Source organism: Phyllostomus hastatus, unplaced genomic scaffold, assembly GCF_019186645.2.
Source record: "Phyllostomus hastatus isolate PE091 unplaced genomic scaffold, TTU_PhHast_1.1 phas_scaffold_501, whole genome shotgun sequence".
Taxonomy (NCBI): Eukaryota; Metazoa; Chordata; class Mammalia; order Chiroptera; family Phyllostomidae; genus Phyllostomus; species Phyllostomus hastatus.
Genome location: NW_025334033.1, coordinates 29,868,493 through 29,895,937, shown reverse-complemented (window position 1 = coordinate 29,895,937; position 27,445 = coordinate 29,868,493). Strand labels below are relative to the sequence as shown.

Below are 27,445 nucleotides of genomic sequence, written 5' to 3'. Positions count from 1 at the left end.
TGTTGACCCATTAGTGACTCATTCCTTTGAGGTAAAGAGCTGTGTTATGCTAAAAGGGCAAGGTTCCTGGAAAGACAACAAATTGCATCTACCCAAAGAGGAACTCCCTTCCAGGGAACATCCAAAGTTGACATATTTTGATTGGGCCAGGAAGGGAAGAGACAGGACACTGCCCAGGTAAAGCACACTGGTAGAAGCAGTGACAATTCTGGTGGCCATAGAAACAAAACAGGGCACTGCTGAGGGAGGGAAGGGTAGAGAGAGGGCAGGGAATATTGAAAGGAAGAAAGTACCAAGGACAACCCAGGTAGAAAGTCCAATAAATATGTGGTCATCAAGAGAAAAATCACAAGGGGAGCCTTGGGTCTGATGGTGGCCACAGAAATGGGTGTGGCTGGTGGTTCCTGAAAGGACAAGCTGACTGACTGTGGCCATAGATAATGCATTTGACACCATCCATTCCCTGTTCTTGAAAACTTGACCTTTTGGAAATACCTTATGTGAGAATAATGGTGGTGACACCATACTGCTCTGTGAATCAAAGATGCAAGTTGCTCTTCAATGCGGGGCAGGAGTGCAGGGAGGGGTACAGGACCCAATGTGACCATAATCTTAGACCTCATAACCCAAAACCATGAGAACAATCAAGTCCCCAAGACAAAAAGATCAATAGCCAGGAAGTGCCCGAAAGCACAGTCTAGGGCAGGAAGATGTAGTCAAGAATCATAGTACTCAAAACCTCTCCAATTCTAGTCAACACCGAGGAATCTTAATTCCCCAGAACTGTTTCCTCCTTTAAATACAAAACAACATGTTTGGTCCTTCTCCTTGCCCCAAGTACACAAAGGAGGGGGTTGCGCAAGCCTCACCTCTAAGCACACATCCCCTATGGGAAGAACCCCACTCCCTGGATCCCTCTCTAGCGAAGCTCAGGGAACCCTGCTCTCGAATCCACACAAGGGCTCACCTGAGCAACTCGACTCCTTAATCTAGAGCGTGGAAAACTACTAGTCAGGTCATTAAATCAATAGCAGTTGGCTTGGTAAGGTCAAAACCTACCTAAGTAGAAGTAATGTTATGAACCAGAGAAGACAAAATGTAATTAAAACCAAAACTGACAGTGCCTGTTTCTGTCTTCTGAAAGAACGTGCAGGGTAGAGAAATAAGTGTTGTGCTAACCAACCCCTCCTAGCAGAGGCTACCAGAGGACAGGAGGCTGCCAGTAGTTTAGAAGGGCCTGCTCCTGAGCCGTGGCATATGCAGAAGCAGGCCTGAGCAGCAGCACATGGAGTTAGAGCTGCAGAGCTGAATTACATTGCAGAATAAAATGAAAGAAGCTTTTTTTAGAAATGGCTGTAAGGTAGCAAGAGAGGAAGAAAAAAATGCACCATGGCAGAGTGGCAACGGTCATCTAAGACAAAACTACCTAATACTAGTAGATTTTAAGTTGTCTTTATTGCCATAATTCTCCTGCCCAGACCTTAAATCCAATTTGCCATGCACACAAATAGCTTCAAGTGTACTTTGCTCTTATTGCTGTTTGGTGGAAATCAGGAAAAGGGGACCAAACTTCAAACTGGTGAAACACAGAGCAAAAAGAAGAGAAAAACCACAGAAAGGGAACTGTGAGTCCCACAGAAACAGAAGTAACCATGAGAATGTAAACCACAAAAACTGCTCCAAACTAGAGGAGGGTAATGGATAGGGAACTGGAGCAGACATCGGTTTACGCCTATTTATGCTTACAGCTGTGAAAATGCAACAAAGCTTTATGATGGAGTAATCCCAATGTGACAAGCACTATCTACGCTGGAGGCTAGAATGGTGCACATGAGGAAGACAAGGTCCCCATCTCACCACGCAATCTCAGTTTGTGTGTTTAACAGATAGGGAGACAGAGATACAGAGATGAAAAAGAGAGAAACAGGGAAGGATACTAACAAGTATAGCAAAGACTGCGGGGTAAAGTAGATCAGAATGATGAAAGTGAGATGGGTACAGGGGGTTATGGGGACAGAAAAAAAGACCCCAATTCCAGCTAAGATGAGGAAGGGAAAATGAAAATCAGAGTAAGTAATGCCCAAGTTTAGTCCTGGGATATCAGTTTTTGCAGCAGAGAAAAAAGCACCCTTGCTTGGGCATCAGCATGAACAAAAAGGTACTGAAAGTTACAAGCTTTTCCGAGTGACCAAAAAGTAGATACGTGCAGAAGAGTGCCCAGATGAGGCTGGAGGGTAAGCAGGGGCTAGACCACAAAGGGTGCAGTACACCATAACCCCAAAATTAGGTTTTGATGAGATGTTGGTTGAAGGGCACAAACTTACAGTTAGAAGGCAAACAGGTTCTGGAGATCTAATGCACAGTGTAGTGATTACAGACAACAACACTAAATTATATACTTCAAATTGCTAAGAAACTGTATTGTACATGTTCTCATCACAAAAGAGAAATGATAATTATGTGACACAATGGAGGTGTTAGCTTATGCTATGGCAGTAACCATATTGCAATACATAAATTTGTCAAATCAGTACACCTTAAACTTATACAATGTTTTATGTAAATTATATCTCAATAAAAAATAAATTAAAATCTTAAGTGGAAAAAAATTTAAAAGGGTGGCCACAGCACAGCAGTCTAGAATGCCTCAAAATGGCTAGGGCTTTCAGCAAAGAGCAGCTTGGCATCTTGGCTTCTAAAAAATGTCATAAGAATACTTGTTTTAGTACAGGGATGGGAAAAAAGTAGTTTACAGTTGTTCGTATGGAAAACAATACAATAATTAAATAATCATACAAGAATAAACTCTGTGTTTTACGTACTCACATCTGCAAACCTCCTTTTGCCTATCACTGTGTCTAAATGTTTAAAATAACCACAAGGTACCACAATTTGACTAGGATACAATTTAAGCATGCAGTTTTGGGGCCAAATCACCCATGATGTGCTTATGCAATGCAGACATTTGGATAAGTGAAAAAATTTTCATTTGAAACCTTCAGAGAAACTGAGTTAAAAGCTACACAACTCAGGAGACAAAGCATATACAGAAATCTGAAGTCTAAAAACTGCAGAGCTCAGCTTTCCAGATCCTTGGAAGCCCACTGGGGTCTTCTCTTTTAGATAACTAACCTCTCATGGACTGCTCCAAGGAAATAACCCTGAACTTGAAGTCAGGGGATCTGGTGCCCTCCATCAACTATGCTGACAACTGATCATCTAATCTGGAACATCCCTCATCTGCATTAAATAGAAGCACACTCCTTCCAAAAATGTCATTTCCATACTCAATATGTTCCTGATAATTTTTATATTGATATTAACATTTCATAATACCATGACATTTTACTAATGGATTTTTTGTAAATATATGATAGTTTTTACATTAAAAAAACATGATGAAATTGAAGTCTCTGCTATAGTCATTACGTCTCCCATGTTATACACCTGTTAAGCCTATATCGTATCTGCAAAAATATACATAGGGCCATTTGCACATAATTCATACCCATACCCAATAACCTCATAAACTATTTTCCAACCATTAAAGCACATATATGTTTAAGTTTGAAAGGCATTGCCAGAAGAATGCTTTTGAAAAAAAATCCCACTGCAGATGAAGTCTCATCGATTGCTGCTTTTTTTCCTACTGCATGCTTTATGAATTGCCTCATCATAACTAACTCCAACCACTGGAATTAATTACTTCAGATGATTTAGAAATTGGTCTTCTCAATTCTTCTGAAACTTGTTGAGATCATCCTACAAAAGCTGGAGAAAGGGTATTAATAAAGCAAAAACAATCTTTGAAAAATGGGGAAAAAATAAATCAATGGAAGCACACTCTTATCCTGTATCACAAGGGACTGTTATGAGTACCTGGATAGAAAATGGGTGAGTATGTGTTCTGAAACAGGTACACAGATAAACACACGGAAGATACACTTAAAAAAAAAATGCCTTTCTTGGTTAGAAAAAAGTGTGACTGTAAATGACATCTCACATTAACTGTGAATCCTCAAAGAGCATTAAAAAATAAGCCAATTATCAAAATTACAAACAAAAGCTACCAAGATAATACTCCAACTGCATATTAAACAAATGTATTAAAATTGAGCTGTGGAGGAAAAACAAGACAACTGCGAAACCAGCATTATTAAGTATTTGCTGGACCTCGGTCACTCGAAGGCAAAAATCTGCAGGCTCTGCCTGGCATTTGTAAGGGTGCATGCCCTTAGAGCAGCACATAAAAAGATCTGTCCACCAAGTTCTTCCTCTTCACTCCTCCCCACCCACTTCCTTTTCTTCCAAAGGAGAAGGGCTCTCATTTACCCACTGGTTTGCCACATCCTGCCTCTGAAGCTGCTCCCTAGGAGTTGCTTGGGCTATTCTGAGAGGAGCTTTAACATCTTTATGCCCCAAACCAGCGATTTTCAACCAGTGTGCTGCAAGAATTTTTAAAAACATTCAATACCTGACTATTTAGTCAGGGGCACTGACTTCTTTTCCCTTAGATTATCAAATTTAAAAATGACAACAACCAACACAACAATAGCTCTCCAGTGTGAATGTCCTGTCTCGAACCATAAATACATAGGTCATATAATAGAGATGCATCTTACTGGTCATGTCGTAAGATTGTGTCTGATTGGTTAATTCTTGGTACCGGAAATCCTTAAAGACACAAGTATAGGCACCTGATTCTTTATGCTTTTTGAAAGGCAGGAAGAGTTTATTTTTATTTATTTATTTTAGAGAGAAGGGAAAGGAGGAAGAAAGAGAGGGAGAGAAACATTGATGTGTGAGAGAAACATCCATCCGTTGCCTCTTGCACTCCCCCAACTGGGGACCTGGCCTGCAACCTAGGCATGTGCCCTGACTGGGGATCAATCTGGTGACCTTTCGGATCACAGGCTAGTGCCCAATCCACTGAGCCACACCAACCAGGTTGGCACCTGATTTTTTTGAAAGTCACTTTGTAGCAAACACAGTAGGCTGTTGTTGTCATTATTATTATTAAATCAATCAAAATTACACCTACTTTTTTTTGTCGGATTGGCAATTATATTTCTTGGTGTGCTGCAGAATTTTAATAATTAGTTTATGTGTGTCATGAGATGAAAACAGTTGAAAATCGCTGCCCTACACCATTAGTATATTTATGACATCCTTACCTACCATACTCATACAGTCTAGTAACTAGACTCTCTCTACTTGACCAGATAATACTCCCAACCTTCTACCCTGACTTCTGTGGCTCAGTGGATTGAGCACCAGCCTGAGAACCAAAAGGTTGCTGGTTTGATTCCCGGCAACCTGGATTGTAGGCTAGGTCCATAGTTGGAGGCATGTGAGAGGCAACCGATTGATGTTTCTCTCTTACATTGATGTTTCTCTCCCTCTGTTTCTCCCTCCCTTTCCCTCTCTCTAAAAATAAATAAATAAAAACCTTAAAAAAAAAACACCTCCCAACTTCCTTCTTGCCAGGCACTGAATTTAAGCACTTTACCTACAACATAGTCAGGTAGAAGCACATCTTGGTCCCATCTGGGGCTCCAACTAGCCTAGCTTTTGCTTAATTATTAAAAAACAAAATAAAAACATGAAGAAGAAATGATTCGAGAATGGTTGTCAAGAAATGATACACAACATTGTATTTGATATCAGTGAAAATCCAGTACAGGCATACTTTGTTTTATTGCACTTCACTTTATTGCACTTCAAAGATACGTTTTTACAAATTGAAGGCAAGACCCTCCCCCAGCAAAAACAATTACAACTCGCTTTACTGCAGTACTCACATTACTGTGGCTGACCAGAACCGAACCCACTGTATCTCTGAAGAACACCTGTAGAGCAAATCTCCTGTCCCACATGAGGTCTGTAAACTGACCCCGACATTCATTCATTCCACATTTACAGATCACTATGCCAGGCCTGGACTAGGGACAGGGCATGGAGACTGAACTCTTGATCTCCAGATGATATCCAGATGATCTCCAGTGGAGGTGGTGAAATACAACATACATATGAAGATCACCCCACACACACACGCACAAGAGATTTGTCTCCTGAGTAGTTTACGGACAGCCCCACTGGAGCTTTTCCAAGGGAGGCCAGGTGAAGTTTCATGCTCAACAAAATATCTGAGTTCAACATTAAAGAAGAGGGAGACTCTCAAACATTGGCAATAAACTTGAAGGAGAAACACCAAATGAATTGTAAATAACGGGTGACATTTTATTGAGTGTTTACAGTGAGTGATTTAGGTGTTATGCCAAAGACCTTTAACCCTCAAAACAACCCTGCAAGTTAAGCATTGTCACCTTCATATTTACTAATGAGGAGCTAAGTATGAGCGAGATAAAATATGAGCCCTACTGCCATAACTTGTTTAGGAGTGACGCCAGGACTCCACCATCAGCTGTCTGCCTCCACAGATCACTCCTGTAACACTAAGAGCCAGAACGGAGTTTGTGTCAGTGGGGGAGCTGGTACTTGAAGAGGAGCAGGGCATAATTACTCCTCTTTTCCCCTTAAATAGACTGAGATCTTTGTAATCAAGAAAGAAAGATTTTTAAATCAAGAAGTCTGTCAACACTGACTACCTACTATCTGTGAGATATTGTGCAAAGAATTATCATCTGCTGTTTTACAACTGGACTTCCTGCTACAGACATCACCCCCATGCAGGTTAATCAGGCCCCTCGGGCTGGCCAGGCATGTGTGTCCCTCCCAAAAGTCCCCACCTGAACAAAGACTCTGCCCACCCCCAGTAGGGGAGGACCAGAGACCAGTCCATGGCACACCAGCTGCTGAGCTCCCAAGCCTCCCCAAGTCCATTAGCTGGGGAACATAGAACATTGAAGCTTCTATGACAAATGCGAAGTATTGTTTTATTTCAAGTTTCAAACTTGGACCTATTGCTACATTTAAATAATCTACAGTAGTATGAACACCAAAATCTGATGATTTTTAAAGCCAAGGAGCCAAAGGCATACTATTAAGAAAAAAAATTAGTGCTCACTTCAGCAGCACATATACTAAAATTGGAACAGGACAGAGAAGATCAGCATGGCCCCTGCGCAAGGATGACACACAAATTCGTGAAGCATTCCATATTTTTGAAAAGATGCTCAGTATCGCTAGCCATCAGAGAGATGCAAATTAAAACCACAATGAGATACCACTTCACACCGGCCAGAATGGCCATCATAAACAAAGCAACAAACAACAAGTGTTGGAGAGGTTGTGGAGAAAAGGGGTCCCTAGTGCACTGTTGGTAGGATTGCAGGCTGGTACAACCACTATGGAAAGCAGTATGGAACTTCCTGAGAAAGCTAAAAATGGAACTGCCATTTGACCCAACAATTCCAATGCTAGGATTATATCCTAAGAACCCTAAAACACCAATCCAAAAGAACCTATGCACCCCAATGTTCAAAGCAGCACAATTTACAATAGCCGAGTGTTGGAAGCAACCTAGGTGCCCATCAGTAAATGAATGGATCAAAAAACTATGGTATATTTACACGATGGAATTCTATGCAGCAGAAAGAAAGAAGGAGCTCCTGCCCTTTGTGACAGCATGGACAGAACTGGAGAGCATTATGCTAAGTGAAATAAGCCAGGCAGTGAAAGACAAATACCATATGACCTCACCTTTAACAGGAACCTAAACAACAAAACAAACAAACAAGAAAAATATAACCAAAGACATTGAAATAGAGAACAGGCTGACAGTGACCAGAGGGGAGAGGGGAGGGAATTTCAGGGGAAAGGGGGAAGGGTTTGCAGGAACAAGTATAAAGGACACAAGGACAAAAACTAGGGGGGGATGGAAATAAGAGGGAGGTGGGGAGGGCTGGGGGGTGGGGATGGGAGTAAAAGACAGAAAACTGTACTGGAACAACAATTAAAATAAAAAAAATATATATATATATAAAATTAATATTACTTTTTCTCTCCCTTTATATATACTTATTATCCTTCCCTCTTTTTCTTTTTTCTCCTAAAAGTTAAATTCTATCAGTCAAATCCACACAGCATAACCCCTGGGCTGCAGCTGACTCTACAGAAATATGTCAAGACTTTTAACAGCCCTTACCAAAGCTATGTCAAAGAAAGTCTGTGAGGATTAACAGGAAATTAATTCACTCTGTGCTGGGGGCCTTTAACAATGAACAACTGAATAAAGCAAACAACAAAAAAAATGTTAAAGAAAAAATAACAACAACAAAAAGAACTGGTCACCTTTATTTATTTTGAACTCAACATATAAATTCTTCCTTTTTTGTAAGACAGATCGTAGGGCAGGGAGTAGGGCAGAGGAGAAAACAGGAGCCAAGAATAAGCCAGGGGCCCTGGACCTCAATCCAGGCCTTCAATAGCCATTTAACACTGAATAAGATGCCCCACCTCTCTGGATCTCAATATCTTCTTGATACTTCCAGCAGATAGGAACTATCAAGATCTTTTCCATTCCTAGCAGTTAAGAACAGACAGGCAGCTATACTCAGAGGAGGCGTGAAAGGTGTTGGTGGTAAAAACGATGATTAATACAATTTATCGCTAACTTGGGTCCAGAAATAGCCTGCCTGGCTTAGCGCTACATTCACCTTATCAGCCTAGATTTATTGAGAAGGGGGAGGGGTGTAGGAGGACTGGTGGGTGGGAATCACAGCCACCTACAGTGAAATTAAACTCTGTTCCCAAATGAGTTCTGCTGAAGTGTGATTTATCCAGAGTGTTAAACAACTACCAGCAGCATGAAACCATGTTACTGAAATTGTGTTACCGCACAAACTTAACTTTTTCCCCAAATGTGATTTGCAGAGAGGATGCAGAGCTGACAATCCTGTGTCTCTGGCCATCTGTCCTATCTGAGTCCCCGGAGAGGCGTGGGGGGAAAGTGTGAAAAGCCACAGGTGCCATGTATATTCAGCCACCGATGTCACATATCCATTAAGGAGCCCAGCATTTGCTGGGGATAAGTATTCAGCTCAGCATGCAAAAAAGGCTCATCACCCATCCTCCATCCAGTCCCAAACATTCCTTGCGCCTTCTCTGTGCCAGGCATGGGGCTGAGGGAACACCACAGAATGTCACCACCAGTTTCCCCTCTGGGCTAGTAAGAGACTATTGGCTGAAAAGGCAGTACAGAGTCTACAGGCACTCTTAGCTGCCTGTATGCCTTGCACGAGGCCCTTAACCAGAATCAGTTTCCTATCTATGGAATAAACACACATCCTGAAAGTCTCATGTGGATGTATGAGGAAATAAAGGATGTTCAAACAATGAAGAGCATACAGAGCTTTGAAGAACAAATGCTGTGATTACCACCAACACTGTGACCCTCTTGTGCCAAGATACTATAAACTGAAAATAATCAAACACCAATAATCCTTTTGCAGGGATTAGCAGAGCCTTGATCTTTGGAGCAGAGCATCTTCTGCCCTGCCTTTACTGCCATCTCAATACTTGTTTAGTCATTCAACAAAATTTTACCAAACCAGACACCAGGGAACATGTTATGTATTGGACATAATGATGATTAAGACTCAGTCCAACTAGATAGAGTCACACAAACAACAGAATTATGGTGGGATATGCACAGAGTGCTCTAAAAGAAGCAGGAGCTGACCAGTGCCTGGAATGGGCTGAAAGAGAGGTCTGCAGCAGGTCTACAGAAGTGCTGACCTACAAGTTGAGCTCCAACATAAGATTAGGATTTCAACATGCACTGAGGGTAGAGAAAGAAATCCCAGAAGACACGGTACGAGCAGAGGCCAAAGCCCACTGGGGAAGATATGTGGATGAACCATGGAGAAGCTGATCAAGGTCTGCCTAGAACTGATCCCCAACATCTGGTTAGGGCCACAGGAAGGGTGTGTTACGGTCCCTTTAAGTCAATGACTACCGCGCCCTAGTCCTTCCTACACACACACACACACACACACACACACACACACACACACACAGCGCCCAGGAAATCCTCTTTAAACTCTTGAAGAGGAAAGCTGAGTTTCCTGGGTGGTGTTGCATCCTAGAGAAGCTGGGAGGAGTCCATGTTGGGACGTAATGTGTGACAGTTGCTTCTTGGCACCTTTGGCAGCCTCCTGTTCACAGAAAATAATTCTATTGCTTCCTGTACCTCCCCCAAAAATTCTAAGTATGCCTGGCATTGTCTCCATTCTAAGTCTGTACAGATAAAAGAACAAGTGAAGAGCCCCATCACTGGGAGTTCTTTGGGAGGTTAAGAGTTTTCTCTCTTTTTCACCTGAGAGAATAAGGCACCCTGGGTTGGGAATCTGGTCCAGCCCTTACCATTAGTCCTATTAATCATAAAAAGCAGTTTACACAATGTCTATAAACCCCTTCTGCTGGGCAGGTGTTATTATGTCCATTTTATAAATGTGTAAACAGACTCAAGGATCTGAAAGAACTTGGACAAGATCACTCAGTAAGAGACAGGGTTGGAAATCAAACCCAAGTCTGCTGGCTCCAAAGCCTTTCCACTAAGCAACACTGTCTCCAGGCCACACCTTCTCAAAAGTCACAATCACCCTGGCTGGCGTAGCTCAGTGGATTGAGCGCGGGCTGCAAACCAAAGTATCGCAGGTTCGATTCCCAGCAGGGTACACGCCTGGGTTGCAGGCCATGACCCCCAGCAACTGCACATTGATGTTTCTCTCTCTCTCTCTCTCTCTCTCTCCCCCTTCCCTCTCTAAAAATAAATAAATAAAACCTTTAAAAAAAAACAAAAACAGGCCATCCCTTTCAAGGCATTAAAAAAAAAGTCATAATCACAATTCAATCAGCACTTGCTGTGTGATAAGGCCAACTTTTCTTAACCCTTCTTTATAGTCCTGGGTTCTTTTATCTGCCAAAAGATCTCCAAAATTCCTTTCAACAATAAAACTGAATCTACTTAATATCTTAGAGCTTGAATGTGTGCTCGGTGGTGACATATGTCATCGTGTGGAGTTCATTATATAAACCCAAAGGCAGCAAAGCACTGCCACCGCCCCCACTCTGCAGAGAAGCAGCAGACAGAGTGGTCATGTGGTGAGTTGCCAGTTGCACCAGCGAAGGAGCTCAGATCACACCTTTTTCCTCTACACAAGGCACTGTTATTCAAAAGCAATGTAACTTAAAACTTCTAAAGCCTGCAAACTTGCAGAACCTTCTGGAAGAGAGGATCGCGGGGAAGACAGACACTGTCTTGGATATCCTGTTGTCATTCTAATTTCTCTGTTTTTACTCTCTCTGAGCATATTCATGTGCATGACTTTAACGCTTCTTTAGGAAAAACCCCACAACTTTAATTTCTCAGTTTGTGAAGACAATTTGCTAAATAATGAGTCTATTATAATGAAATCAAACATTACATGTAGGTTTCCTAAAAATATCACCCCAGCACAATGCCTCCCTTTCATTCCCACACGCCTATCCCCCAAACACACACACATACACTTTAAACTGTCATTACATGCTGGAGTGTGTAATTTAAATGTCTTTAATAGCAGCTACTAAAAGGACATTTGCATAGGAGTCTTCACTTTTACTTTAAAGCTATAATCCAAACTGGAGCTTTTACTTAATTTCAGGACTAAGTAAATATGTGGACAGAAAATACTGACAAAATTCAGACAAGAATTTAAAATGCATTCAATTTGCCCATAACATTGGCATCCTTTTCAATTTTCAGCAAAAGTCCTTTTTGTCCATCTCTCAGCTTAGTGCCTGGTATATACTGGTATATATCATTTAAATCAACGTTAATACATCTTTACCTTAACACATAAGTTAGAAATCTACTGAAATGTCTGTCATAATCTAAATCTATTTGACCTCAACACAAATGCCATTCAAATAAACAGCAAATAACAAGCAGCTGCTTGCATTCAAAGTATTCATACCTCTGTCACTTGACCTGTTGTGAAGTTTTCTTATTCAGGAGACAAATGGTTAGCAGCTGCAAGTTCAATTACAAAGTGCTTGGTAGGAAGGCAGAGGAAGAACCACAGAAAATCAAAGTGCTATTTCCTATATTAAGTGTGGAATTTCTTTCCAACAAACATCTTTCATTTCCCTAGGGAAAACCAATCCAGACATGCCCCTTGAACTTAGGAAAACACAAGGCTGTACATACTTTGGGAAGAACCTAATTTGAAGTCCAGGCAAAGTTGGGAGAGTAGAGGAGTTACTCCTCTTGCATTTGTATCTCCATTCTGTTATTTTTTTTTTTCTTTAAGGGAATGTGGAGCAAAGGAAAAGCCACCAGTCCAAAGGCCTGGATTAATTAGATGTATGACAACGAACAAGTTACTTCCTGCCTTAGTCCTTCATTTTCTCCTTCACAAAATAAAATTGGCTTTTTCCTTGCTGATAGCGCTCTCACAAACTTTGTGAACATTCCTAAAACCTGAAGGACTTTCTATAAAAAGCATGGCAAGCATCAACCCCACAAAGTAACAGTAAGAAGGGCAAGGATTCTCTGTATGCGCAGGGAAAGCAGCATTATGACAGGAAGCAGAGTGGCTATGGTGGGCGGACTAAGCCATCGGCAAGAGAGCTAAAACTACAAAGAAGATCATGCTGAGGATTGAATGCACTGAGCCTAACTGCAGATCTAAGAGAATGCCGGCTATTACGAGATGCAAGCATTTTGATCTAGGAGGAGATAAGACGAGAAAGGGTCAAGTGATACAGTTCTAAACTTCTTATTCTGTTTTATTATGTGACAATAAAATCCTGAGGATGTGTTCACTTAAAAAGGGGGGAGAGGGGTTGGGGCGGTGAAGTCAGACCTGGCTGGATAGCTCAGTTACAGTGTTGTCCCGATATGATAAGGTTGCAGGTTCCACCTCTGATCAGGGCACATACAAGAAGAAACCAAGAAATGCAGAAATAAGTGAAACAACATAACAATGTTTCTGTCTTTCTTTCTTCCTTCCTCTCTGTCTCAAAAATCAATAAATCTTTTTTAAAGGGTAAAATTAAGTAACTTCTAGGCACTAATTAAACTTTCTGCAATGATGGAAATGTTCTCATCTGTGCTCTCCAATACAGTAGCCACTAGCCACATGTGACCACTGGGACCCTGAAGTATGCTATGCAACTTAAGAAGTGACTGCCCTGGCTGGTGTGGCTCAGTGGATTGAGTGCCGGCCTGTGAACCAAAGGTTCGCCAGTTCAATTCCCAGTCAGGGTACACGCCTGCCTTGTGGACCAGGCCCTCAGTTGGGGGTATGCAAGAAGCAACCACACATTCATGTTTCTCTCCCTCTCTTTCTAGAAATCAATCAATAAATAAATTTTAAAAATGATTTTTAAAACTATTTAAGTTTAAATTAAATAGTATTAATTAAGTATTAATTTAAACTTAAATAGTTACATATGGCTGGTAGCTACGGTCTGGAGAGTGAAGCTCTAAAAAGACCTCTAGCATTTTATGCATCTCTGGAGGGCATATGGGAAAAGCATGGGTGTTAGAGTAGGACAGACCTGGGTTCTAAACTTAGTTCCACAACTTATTAGTTGTGCAGCAGTGTACAAATTACTTAACTTCCCTAAATTTCATTTTCCTTATATGTACAATAGATTATTATGACCTTTCTTGCAGAATTTTAGTACAAATTCAAGATAAAGGATATAAATAGATCAGACAGACCCTCAATAAATGGTAGTTACTTTTCCAGTTACGATGTCCTTCAGGGAGAAAAGTTTCATGTCTTTTGACTTCATCCTACTGTTCCTTCCCAATCTAGGACCCATACTTAATTATTACCCTACAGAGTAACAGCTGTGGTCCTACAGATGCGGCTACAGATGCAGCCCTTGTCTTTTAAAAAGAAAGCAACTTGCTCAGGAATCATTCCAAGTTCTCAGCTATGGGTGAGCCCTCTGTAACCCAAGTCCTCTGAGCCTCCGGAACTGCTGGTTTCCGTTTACCCTGTGTCCCCTCCACCTCACACCAGCATTCAGGAATTCACAAAACTCCTCCCTGTGATTGCCTATCAAGCTGAAACTTTATTCAATGCAGCTAAAACACCTGTTGGTGGTTTCTGGTACTTTCCTCACTAATTTTGCCTTTGACTTCCCCTAATATTTTTTGGCCTTCTTAAAGTTTAGAAATGCTTATGGCTATCTTTTTCTTTTTTTCTTTTAGGTAATTTTTCAGTATACTCAAAAAAAAAAAAGCAGCAAACTACATTTATGGCTAACCCAGCATTACTTTAGTTACCAAAATAAAACAAGGCAAAGGAGACTGTTTTAGGAGTACTCCAGTAAAATGATAAGTATTACAATCTCTATCTAAATTAATATAATGTGTTAAGAGCCTGGTCCAAATGTTCCACTGGTCCTTCCTTTGGTACGGAAGAGGCAAACCATGGAACCTTTCCATGGTTTAAATGACCAAGTTTACACAAGTGAACACAAATGGCTAAGGTAAGCAGGATAAATTTTCTATTATTAATAACTGTTGGAATGTTAATCTGCTCTCGTTTCCCCACCATTCCACAGGCTGAGGCAGGTCATGGGGAGGAGAAGGAGCAGAAAAGAGGCATCAAGGGAGAGGTGGACTGAAATGCAGGCTGGTATTCAGTAGGATTTCAGTCTGGATCTGAGTAAGCTGTTAGACAAAGGTTTACATTTAGCTTGGAGTTCATGCGAACTTCTGAGGCCCCCACACACAAGGACATTCTTCAATGATTATTTATTGAAGGATGTATGAAATCAAACAGTGCAAATAATTTTCTCTAGACTCTCAAATATAATCAAGTTCTCATCTAATTTTTCAGAACTAACCTGGATATGTAAGTTTAACTCAATCAAGAAGGAAACATAACCTGGATCATGACAAACCTATAAATATGGCACAATGACTGGCTAATAAGTCATCTTCACCCAACTCTCCAAATTTCAAGACTTAACCTGAATCTAAGTGGATCATTCATTCACCTAACTCAATTGTGCTCTTAAGAGCATTCAAGATTCTGAACCTTTCCTGGTAACAGTTAAACTCAAAATAGGTCAATTCCAGAAAGGCATTCATTTCAAGGGGACTTTTGTCTGTGGTTATTTTGAAAACCACTGCTTTTGAAACTATCATTTTGAAGCTTAAAAATAGGCCCCCCTACTAAGGATCCTAAGCTAAAATATTCTTTCCTCTCCCCATTTCCTTATTTCCCTTTTCCCTCAAACACCTGGGAAATGGTAATAGAGAGGTATCTTCTCCATAGCTTCAGATTATTACTTGAAAAGATGCTTTTAGCCCTGGCTGATGTGGCTCGGTGGGTTGAGTGCTGGTGTGAGAACTGAAAGGTTGCCAATTTGATTCCCAGTCAGGGCACATGCCTGGACTGTGGGCCAGGTCCCCAATTGGGGGTTGCAAGAGGCAAACAACTGATGTATCTCTCATGCTTCCATGTTTCTCTCCTTCCCCCTTCCTCCCCTTCTCTCTAAAAATAAACAAATAAAATCTTTAATTTTTTTTAAGTAAAGAAGTTTTTTTAAAAAAAATATTTTTAGGATAATTGGATAAGGTTACTAAAATCCAGCATTGGGTAAACTGGGAAAATTTTTCAAACCAAGTAAATATCCCAAATGAAAACATGTATTACACCGTAAGAAAGCAAGTGGGGGTGAAAGCTCACCCACATCTCTTTCCACTTCAGCTGTGTGAACTGCCAGCAAGTTCCTTCCCCTCTCTGGGAATGGTCTCACGAACTCAACTACAAGGCCTATAAAGTCCCATCTCGCCCTAACAGGCTCTACTTCTCTAAAGCCAGGCAGCTGCTTCCTACGTTCATGGCTCCTTGGAAAAAGCAGAAGTCCTTGGCCCAGAAGGTCCTTGGGAAGCTTCATTATACTTGATAGTGTTCCCTTGGAACACAAGAACTACTATTGAGAGCAATTAAAGATGAGACAACTATAAAATATAGAAGGTGTTGAAAGGAAAATTTATGTTTTGCAGATGACACTAGTAAATCTAGAAATACAAATATATTCCATCAAAAATTACTAGATATAATATGTAAACTTAACAAAGCTGCAGGAAATAAATAATTCATACAAATCAAACCCTAGTGATGATGGAAAGACAAATTTTATCTTCACCCAAGGACATTTTTTCCCATTGCAAGGGAAAGAGAGAAACATTGGTGTAAGAAACATCAAATGGTTGCCTTCTCATACACGCCCCAACTGCAAACTGCCTATGTGCCCTGACTGGGAATCGAACCAGTGACCTTTCAGCCCATGGGATGACTGAGTCACACAGGCAAGGGCAGAAAAACAAATTTTAAAGGGTCAATTACAACAGCATCAAAATATTAAATATCTGAAATACTAACTCAGAACACAAGAGAATTATTCAGAAGAAACTATAACATTATCACAGGAAACATTAATAAATGGAAAGGTATACCATGAAAATTTTTAAAGTTTTAACCTAATCTTATCAAATTTTAAAAACAATTACTACTACCAAAACTGCATAAAAGTTAAAAGGAAATTTTAGAAATAGAACAAGATGTCACAAAGACCAAATAAAGATAAACTTGAAACTGTAACAGATGGATAAATAAATCATGTTTAATAAACTCCAGTAAGATGCTAGAACTCATTGTGGAGAAAAATTAACTTAGACCCATACCTCATGCCAAGCACATTAATTCATTAACTCCACATGGGACAAAAAGTTAACCATTTAAGGGAGAGAAAAGGCTGGAAGAAAATGAAGCCACGTACTCCTGCTAGTTATGAAAAGACGATAGATGTCTAAATACTAAAGAAAAGTAAGCTACTCCATGCTTAAAAGACATGCTTTTGAAGACTAAAAAAAAGTTTTTTTGTTAAGTAATACAACATAAAAGGAAAATATCACAACGGGGCAATGTAGCAACCACATAATATATAAAACTTCAAAATACAAAGCACACTGACCTATTGCTTCAATAAGCCAGAAAACAAGTAATTATACAGTACATGGATTAACAAAAGATATAACCTAAGGGGGAAAAAAAAACCCAAAATACAAAGCATATGAAAACTATTGACATATTTTTAAAAATAGTCAGCGGGTAAGAAAAGTTTACATGTAACTTTTCAGAATGTCCATCCGGCACCACAAGACTGTCCCACTTACCTCTCCAGCTTCATCTCCTGCGCCCTGCACTGATGCTCCAGGCACACTAGGCTACCAGCTGGCTCCTCCACACATCCCCAGCTTTCCCACTTGTATAAAGTGGCTCATTTTCACTCTCTTCCTGCCTCCTCCCTCCCCAAACATTCCCATGGAAATCCTAGCCATCCTTCAAGACCTAGCTCAAATGTCATCTCCTCCATGAAGGCTCTCCTAATCTCTTCCACTGCATGTGCGTCTTCTTCCTCTCAATGAGCTCCGACACTACTTTCTTTGTACCTCTTCTTTTAGGGCACTTTTCTTACTCTACAGACACTTGTTTCCTTCTTGTGCCCCTGCAACTGCAACCTCTTCCTCCTATGTGAGATTTTAAGATGCTTGGAGGCAAAAATAGCCTTACTCACCTACCTACAGCTTCCAGCACAGTGAATAACATTCAGTGAGCAGTCACTACATATGAAACTGAATTGGTGAAATATAGAAAAATAATCCCACTTCAAAAATACAGTCTGGCTAACTATTTAAGTAAAGCAGGTTAACCTTTAAAGGAGCCCTTGTACTGCCTATTAAACTACCAAAAAATCACTAAACAAAAAAAAAAGAAAGAAAAAACCTTCCTGAATCTTAAGGAAACAGTTGAAATATACATTGTAAGTTAGTTGTATATTTTTGGAACATATTCTGTTAATGTGTAACAAAAGTGGTAACACGGTTCATTGCCTCTGATTCTGTGTATGAAGTAATCTAAAAGCAGAACAAAATAAATTGATTTAAAACATTTACAAGAGTATCAATAAATAATAAAAGTCTGGAAGCCACCTAAATTATTAACAAAGTGTCATTTGTGAAACCAGACCCTATCAAATTCTACTCTTCGCCCAAAAATAAACAACAAGGATTTATGACGATTATGTCCCCATGTAAAAACTGGCAAAGAGGCCTCCTGGTGCTTACCACAGGCTGTGTTCTTACACGGCCTGCACAGAAAGAGGAAGCAGAGTAAACCCACCCCGTATACACCTCACCCCAGGCCCTCTGCCTGGTCTGTATTGTGAATGGGGGGGGACATGGAAAAAAAAACTGGAAAAGCGTGGAGGGGTGGGGGGCGGGGGGGCGGCGGAGGGAGTGGAAGACTCATCGAGTGATCACAACTCTCAAATATGTACATATGGAAAAAACAAAAGTTAAACTGGAACATTTAATGTCTGTAAGTTCTTTTTTTAAAAGGCATTTGTACATTCGAATTTCTTGAAACTTGTGCTTAAGCAGGCAAATATTCAAAGAAAGGATGAGGGGAAAAGAGGTCACCCTATCCTTGTCTACTTTTTCTTCAACTCCCAGGTAACCTATTCTTAATCTGACTCCCTTGCTGACATCAAAGTACGATGCCCCTGGGATCTACCCCAAAGAAATTGGAGGCAGGAGCAGCATTTTTAGCAGTCGGTCTTGCTCAGGGATTCAGAGAACACCTGCTACTTTAAAACAAAACACCATTCATTGTGGGAGGTGTTAACTTTGCAAACAGGTTTGTGGGCCTCCAAAGGATTCTGGGTTTTGGGCAACAGAACCAGGACACAGGACAACAAGTAAAACCACAATCAAGTATCACTAAGAGACCAGGATGATTTTTCAAAATTGGCAGCCTCTGGAAAGAAAACAACAGGAACAAAACCTAGGGCTTTCTTCTTAGGCTCACCTCATCTTCCCAGCCTGCAGGTTCTCCAGATTTGTTTTCTCAGCATGTCAGAAAGATTCACCACTGCTTGACCTGTGCTTCCTGTGGATGTGCTAGAAATAACTACCAATTCATATAGACAAAAGCTAACAAGAAGTTGTTTGTTTAAACATTATTTTGGCTTTGTCCACTCTACCAAAAATTATTTACTTGGTATCAATAGTTTTAAAAGACCCAGGGTCCAAAACAGTATGGTTCCTAATAATCAAGAAAGCATTTATGATTACTTGATGAAAATGATTACTTATGAAAATGATACTGCATTTGTTTATTATACAATGTTAGGCCAGATGTTCAAAATGAGAGAAATATGGGTTAATTAAGAAGGGCATAACACTTAGGATGAATTTTGTTCCTGGGTACTTTTAAAAGAATGTATTATGAATTTTTCCAAACACACAGGAAGACAGAAAGACTAAAACAGTGAAACTCATAAACTAACCAATTTAAATAAACAATTGTGAATATCTGCCCCATTTGCTTTATCCACTGTAAGTGCATTTTTTGCTAAACCATTTCAAACTAAGCTTCATGCATCACTTATTACGACACTCTCCTGAAGTCATAATACTATTGTCTTAAACATAACAATAACTATTCAAATTTCCCTAATTGATGCAAGAATGCATTTTATAGCTATTTCAATTTTCGACCCAGTACCCAATTAAGGTTCATGCATTCCATTTAGTTGGCATGTTCCTTAGCCTCTTATTCTAGAACAGCACCCATACCTATTCCCTACCCAGGCTTTTCCCTATGCCACTGACTTTTTAAAGAGATTGTGAATGTTCCACATCCTGGATTGGTCCGATTGTGTCCTCCTGGTGTCATTTAACTTGTTTCTCTCTCCCTGCATTTGCTGTAAATAGGAAGTTAGATCTCAAAGCTTGATTAGATGCAGGACTGGGTTAGATTTTAAAGGATGGACAGCATATAAAATGTCCAATCAACATTATTTATTAACATTTGCAAATTTGGTAAAGAACAAAGGGCAAGAGTCAGCTTTCTGAGAAGGAAGAAATCACAGCTGGCATCCTTAACAACACTTCCCATTTGGATGGCACTCTGGCAACCATAAAGTGCTTTCTTACACATTATTTCAGATGATGCTCGCCTGTCCACCTCCCCTCACGAGTTTGTTATACTGGGTTGGCCAAAAGGCCATTTAGTTATCTCCATAAAATAAAAGACACATTTTTCATTTTCACCAATAACTTTAATGATTTGGATATTCTGAGTATGTCGGCTATCTCCCACATGGTATATCGTGGATTGTTCTCATTTAATGTCTCGATTTGATCACTATCAACTTCAACTGGTCTACCTGACCATGGAGCATCATCCAGAGTGAAAACTCCAGCATGAAACTTCACAAACCACTTTTGACACATTCGATCAGTCATAGCATCTTCTCCATACACTGCACAAATCTTTTTGTGTCTGTATTTTTACCTTTCTTGAAATAATAAAGCATAATATGCCAAGAGTGTTGCATATTTTCTTCCATCTTCAATGTTAAAATAGCTACACAAAAAATCACCAATTTTGATTTTGTTTTTTTTAATGCACACTGACACGACAGCTGTCACAATACAATCTAACAAAATTGTTTCAGATGAAGCTAAAGACAACTAAGCATTACTAGAGCCACTTACCAAAACCAAGTGATCTTTTTGGCCAACCCAATATAATCATTCTTACTTTACTAATGAGGAAAACTGATGTTCAGATGAGATTTATGCTATGTCTTGAAAGATGGGTCACATTCATTCATTCCAGACACCATGCCAGATGCTGAGGAAGTACCAGTACACAAGACAGTCATGGTCCCTGCTCTCACAGAAGCTACAGTGTGGTGGCAAGTACAAAATAGAAATAAAATCACACAGGAAAGCAGAAGAGGGCATTCCAGACAAAGGAAATTATGTGAGCAAGACCAGGCAGAGGTAAGCAGTATGCAGAGACCAAGAGGAGCACAAAGGGATGCTATGCTCAACGTGGACCAACGCAGGTGAGTTGGGAAAGAGAGAAAAATCAAACTAGAAGGGTACAGCTGCTCTACTACTGAAGTACTTTCTCCCTTTCTTTCAAAATGTGTAAATTAATGAAAGTAGAATTTTATAAGTGTTTATGTTCAAACAAGAGCTCCATGCACATCTTGTCATGGGCTGAGTCATCTTTATGAATCTTTTGCCATTCCTTTATCTGCTGCAAGGAAAGACATTCTTCCCAAAGACATGGACTTCAGCTGGACTTTTCACGAGAAACTGTTCTCAAAAGACAACACCACTGTTAGTTATTGCAGCAACAAACTGGTAGAAGCATCCAAGTTCAAAACTACAAAATCAGTTAGAACCACTTCGAAAGCTCCTAGTTATCATGAAAAGACCATTAGAGAGCCCTCCCTGCCCCCAAAAGAGAACATCAGCTTATCACAACCTTTGTGTTCCCTTCCTTAAAGGCCTCACACACTAACAGATGTGTGCCCTTTATAAGCCTGGCAGATTTGCTCATGCTATAAACTATGCTCTGAATACAGAGATTGAGTAAGTCTGAGTGTTTCAGGGTTACCTTGAAACCGTTCAAACTCCAAAGTCTGTAGATGCCACCAAAGCCAAGTAATGTACCCTCCTGTTTATTCAGCACCTTATAGCTGTCAAAGTATTTAATCTTCACAATACTCCTTTAAGGTAGGAATATTTAATCAACAGATCCCTATGGAGTACCTCTTAGGGGCCAGATATTGTTCTACACACTGAGCAAGAAACAAAGCCAAGCCTCCACCCTCAGGAAGCTTACATTTTAGTTGGGATGGGGCAGTAAATACTTGTACACAATGCAGTGCTGGTTAGTGGCAAGTGCTATAAAGAAATATACTGCAAAGAAAAAGGAGTAGAGAATGACAGGAAGTGTTATATTAGATAGTGATCAGGTTGTCCTCTGTGAGGAGACACTTGAGCAAAAGGTCTGAAGGAAGTGAGGAAGCAAGTCATGTGGGTATCTGGAAGGGTATTCCAGGTGGAGGGAATGGCAAATGCAAAGCCCCTGAGATGGGAATGGGCCCACCCTACTGTGGAACAGCACAGAGGACAGTGTGGCTAAACAGAATGCATGAGTGAAGGAACAGTGGAAGAAAACAAAAGACCTGATTCAATAGGGCCTTATAAGCCATTAAGGTAAAGATTTTGTCAATTATTATCTCCACTTTACAGACAAGGACATTAAAAGTCAGAAAGTACAAAGGACTTGCCTAAGGTCAAACATTCCACAGGGAACTCTGTCACAAGGATCCAAAAGGAGCTATGGTACAAAGGTAGTCATAGCTGCGCCCTTTGAGGCAGCAAGGAGCTGGAAACAACAAAGCGGTCTAATCCCAGAGGAGTAAGTAAAATGTGGCACATGCACATGACTGGCTGCTCTGCAACCAAGAGAAACAATGAGCTAGGTACAAATAAAGCATTACGAATAGAGAGCTCAGAAACATGTTATCTGGTTTTTAAAATTAAAAGGTAAGACACTCAAATAAAAGTTTGGGGTGATCACTGCTTCTGTTCAAATATCCTGGTTCCAAGAAGACCCCCACCTAAAGATCAGTGTGGCCATGTGATATGCTTTGGCCAATGAAGTGGTTGCAAAAGTGACAAGTGCCACTTGCAGGCAGAGACTTTAAGAGCCAAAATGTGGTTCTCAAGATTCCCTTCCCAAATAAACATATTTTGGAAATGGTACTGCCATCAGTCTGGTCACTGATGGAATCCAATCAACAGTTTCCCACTGACCTGCAAGTGTGTTAAATTAATAAGATTTTGTGGTTGTTACCTCAACATAACCTAATTTATACTGACTAATGCAGGCTTATAGTACAATAGTATTTTAAATAAAAAGTGAATATATTTAAGACATACAAGGTGGTGATTTGATAAACACATATACAGTAAAATGATTACTCCAATTAAGCTAGTTGGCCATATCCATCTCCTCACATAACCAATTTTTGTGTGGTGAGAGACCTAAAATCTGCTCTCAGTGCATCCCTGGTACTCGATACAGCATATTGACCACAGTCACCGTGCTCTCCATCAGACCTCTGCCGTACTCATCCTGCACAACTGCGCTTTGTACACCTGACCCACGTCCCCCATTTCCACCACCGCTCCACCCCTGACAACCATCCTTCCACTCTCTGCATCTGTGTGCTCCACTTTCTTAGATTCCATATGTAAGTGATAACATGCAGTATTTTTCCTTCTATGCCCAGTTTATTTCGCTTAGCCTAATGTCCTCCAGGTTTATGTATGTTGTCGCAAATGGCAGGAACTTCTTTTTTTAAGGCTGAATCGTAGCACAATAGCATCCAGCACTCTAAGCACAGAAATACACAAAACAGTATTATCCACCTCCCAAAGGTACACATATATCCAACGAATGGATGGAATTATAAGTATCTATTAAATACCATAGAGTAGGTGAGTGGTGCCTATGAAAGAAAAGAAAATGAGGATGGGGAAATGAGAATAAAAGGGAAAATCAAAGAAAAAAAAGAAAAGTTACAAAAAGTTTTGTTAAACATATTGCACAAACATTACAAACTTCATTCACTCACTGATTCACTCAACAGACACTGGTACAGTTATTATGTGACAGGTGCTGTATTCTAAATACTACTTACAGAGCAGTGAATTAAAAAATGGCAGCACTATGCTTATAGTTTATGGTGTAAAGAAGCCATAGATATTTAAAATACCCTAGTAAAAAATTATAGACAGTGAATGAGTATCATTTAAACATGAGGTGACATGAGAAAAAGGGATCTACTTTAAACTAGGTGGTCAGTTAACATCTCTGAGGAAATGACATTTAAGAGAGGTGAAGATTGCTTCCTTCCTAGCTTGGGAAGAGGAAAGGATGATTCAGCCCAGGCAAAAGGAACAGCATGTGCAAGGGCCTGGTGCGAGAAGACCATCCCCTGGAGGAAGTGAAAGAGGACCACTGTGGCAGAAAAAATAAAAAGCAGCAGGAAATGTGAATAAAGAGATTGGTGGGGGGAGGAGGGAGTGGGCAAATCACCCCTTGTCTCGTAGCCCAATATAGGAAGTTTGGACTTTATTCTAACTGCAATAGGTCCATGAAAACATTTTAAACAGGGAAATATGATCTTATTTCCAATTTATTTCATTCTAACACTTAGCAGTCTTGCAATACGATCACAAGTTTTTGCAGAACTTGCGAAATAAGCATTTTTGCATTCATTTTCTTCTCCCAGAACCTGCATAAACTTCAGGTCCCATATAATTCAGCTCAATCTGAATGGGATGCTATATTAGACACAAATCCCAAGGGACCAGGGAGCCACTGAGGAGAATCAACCTTGCCAATGTAGTATCAGCAGTTTTTCATTGTTAATGAATTTTTTTTCTTCTTTAGTTTACATTGTACGATAGGTTCAGCACTGTGCCCTGGCCTAATTACAGAAATCACAAGAACAGTAGCTTTGCTCGAGAAACACTCTTGAAGGTAAAAGATGAAGATGTGTACAGCTCTCCCCCTGTTAGTGCCAGGAAGTGTAGTGGGGCAGTCCCTGTTTGTATCAGGCAGCCTACACAGAGATGCTTCCTACTGTAACACAGCAATGAGTCATGGAGGTAGATGCAAATGGCACAGAAAATTAAGCAAGGGGGAGTCGTTTATCCAGAAGCAAAGGCACCTTAATACACATATTCACCACCAGGAATGAAAATTACCTTCCAGTTTCCTTCAGCCTTCTCAACATGTACCCAGTAACGAAGGTACCAACAGCTAACATCTATGGAAGATTTACTATGTATTAGCTTATTTAATCTTCAAAACTACCCTAAATCAGTTTTATCGTTAACCCCATTTTCACAGATGAAAAAATGAAACCTAGGCTTTAGAAAGATTTGTCCAAAGTCACAAAACCACAAGTAACAGAGCAAGCTTCCAACTTAGCCTGACTTCCGAGTTCAACCTCTTAACCACCCAGATTTTAGAATGCTCCCAGTCCCACCCAAATGTTTCTGCCACTGACTCTAGGGCACTTTCTTTTTTTCCTTCCTGGACTGTTTTCTGTTAAAGAAATGTCTCTCCTTTACAAGAATACAGCTGTGGTGTCACAATTAACAGAATGACAACAGACATTTCCACTTAGTTCCTTCCTCCAAATCAAACATGAGCGGGATGATTAGGCCACAACATTCAGCCAGAATCCACTGTGACAAAAACATAAGGTCAAATGAAAACAGTGATGGTTACTAAGGAATCCTGTCTCTGGGGGTTTTCAGTCTATTTTAAGAGGATAAAATTCTTACAAACTAAAACTGAAGGAGTATTTGCAGAGCAATACTCTGACCTGTAGAAGTCAATAACATGCAAAACAGACACTACAGTACTGAAGAGGGTTTGTTGGGAGCAGGTGTGAGGAAACTGGCTGAGCTCACACCACAGGTTCACCAATGGCCTCACAATCATTACGAGAATAGACATTCGCCAAGCCAACAGGTCCCTGGAATATTAATCCAGAGAGGAAGGTTACAGACATCACCAAAGGGCAGAAGGTCCTGGCCTACTCATTTCATTAGGTAGCTTCCTAAAGTCTCCCGTGTTCCTGTAAGAGATCAAAAGCCAAATCCTCCAGCTAGCAGGGTCTCTCTCCCCCGCAGTCTTTCTTGTCTCTTACCCCAAACCCCAAAGAGTTGTGGGAACTCAGAAACCCCCATAAAACAATCTTATCATTATTTAATGTGTTGGCTCCTGAGCAACACTGTAAGCTATAAACATGGAGCACCTTGTGTGAAGTTTCCATGGCGATGGTGTTCACGTCTCAGGTCAGGAGTTTAGGGCTCAAGGGTAAGGTGAGGAGGGATTTGATGAATGAATGAATAAATGAATGAAGTCAGATGAAGAGGAAGCCGCTCCCTGTAAAACTAGATACTTTCCAGGAAGAAGGGCAAGGACCGGGAACCCCCAAGTCCGCAATTCAAGAGCCACCGGGGTGTCGGTGTACATTCGCCCCCGCAGGCCAGGCAGGGGGCCAGCAACAAGGCACTCCTGGCCCACAGGTGTCAGGCACCAAGGCGAGGATGCTGCTAGCTGCTCCCAACTCCACTCCATACTCTGGGCCGATTTCAAAGAAGCAGATGCGATCTTCATTATTTCCAAGACATTTGTCCCTTCTCCCCATTACAGGCCAGAATCCCAGAGGATCGCATTTACAAAACAGTTGACGACGGGCGGTGGAAGAACCAGTTTTTATTTTCTTGTGGCCAGGGGTGACTGAAAGGGTCGGAAAAGGAGGGAAAAAATCGAGACTCGCTAGGTCTACTAACTAGTCTGAGTCAGGAGCACAACCAGTGCTTAGTCACCAATACCTCGGCGGCCAGGAGTTCGCCCCTGCCAGCCCGAGACGTACGTGAAGAACTCGAACTGAGCCCAGCGCGCGGCGCACACCCGCTCTGTTTCTGCACCCCAGCGGGGGCCTCCCCAGTCCAGCCCCGCGCTCGCCGCCCACCCCGTACTTACTCTGCCGAGCTGGTCCCGTTAACCGCGGAGCCGTCTGGGGCCGGGTTCAGCTGGATGGGCGTCGGCTTCTTCTTCGGCATTTTGAACCTGGGAAAGGCGCTTCCAACTCCGAGAGGAAGGCGGCCCCTCTTGCTTCCTCCCTCTGCAAAGTCCCGCGTCGGTCTCGCGAACCAATTCGGGGCCGCGAGCTGGCGGCTGTCTTTGGGGGGGCGGCGTGCGGTCCAGTCAGCGCTGATGGGCCGGTGGCGGTCAGGCGGGACCCCCGCCCTATTAGCCCGGGGCTCGGCTCGGCGCGCAGAGAACGAAAGGGCTTCTCAACAGGCGCAGTTCGGCAGCCCGAGATTCCCTCCTCCCTCAGTCCCAGTCAACCGGTCCCTCGGGCTCCAGCGGCTCCGCCGCTCGCGCACCAGAACCCTGCTCCAACCAGAGCCCGAAAAAGTGCAGCCGCCGCCGCCGCCGCCGCCGCCGCCCTCCCCAGTAGCTCCGCGAAGCGGTCCCTGGGAGGGACTGGAGAGTGGGGGAGGGGCGAGAGAGGGGACCGCTGCCTTCCCCACGAACCCACTAGGCTCCGCCCCAATTGCCTCGCAGGCAGCCAATGCGAGCAGACTTCGGCGGCAGATGACGCGGAAATACGTCACGGGGGCGCGGCGAGCAGCCCTGAAGGCGGAGTCCGGCGCGGGCTCCACACCGCCCTCTACCGGCCGGAGGCACCCAGGTGGACCCATCGGGAAAGGAATTCGTGCGGGCATCCTCATATGCATCGGGAGCAGAGGTGAGTTTGTCTCGGCCTGGTTTACGGTGCTGCCTCCTCCTCTGGGGTGACTGGAGTCCTCCGGGCTGTTTTACTTGACAGAGATTAATTAACAAAATAAAATAGGAAAAGGACCCCTTCTCTCATCCAAAGGAAAGGCAGTGTGGAGGAATAGAAAACTTGTTTAGAGACTCCTTGCGCCTAAGAAACTGGAAAATACTTCTGATCTACTGACGAGGGTATAGGAAGACGGATGGTGCTGATGAGGTTG

The 27,445-nt window shown here is 41.6% G+C and overlaps 1 protein-coding gene, 2 non-coding genes and 1 pseudogene across 4 annotated transcripts in view; 3 read left to right on the top strand and 1 right to left on the bottom strand.

Moving 5' to 3' along the window:
* The window catches only part of MAP2K1 (mitogen-activated protein kinase kinase 1), a 78,309-nt gene extending 51,355 nt beyond the window's left edge, over positions 1 to 26,954 (bottom strand). The window contains exon 1 of one of the 2 annotated variants that reach the window (XM_045822450.1): positions 26,424 to 26,954. In XM_045822450.1, coding sequence (XP_045678406.1) covers positions 26,424 to 26,503 — 80 coding nt within the window. In that variant the 5' untranslated portion in view covers positions 26,504 to 26,954. Of the gene's footprint in view, positions 1 to 17,155; positions 17,185 to 26,423 lie in introns of those variants that run through there. The other variant, XM_045822451.1, reaches the window with a different exon arrangement.
* Positions 7,020 to 7,126, top strand: LOC123809101. Its single transcript, XR_006783959.1, has one exon. It is a non-coding gene; the product is annotated as a U6 spliceosomal RNA (small nuclear RNA).
* LOC123808334 lies at positions 12,309 to 12,720 on the top strand (annotated as a pseudogene).
* LOC123809047 lies at positions 18,090 to 18,223 on the top strand. The gene has a single exon (XR_006783923.1). It is a non-coding gene; the product is annotated as a small nucleolar RNA SNORA51 (small nucleolar RNA).
* Positions 26,955 to 27,445: the final 491 nt, after the last annotated feature.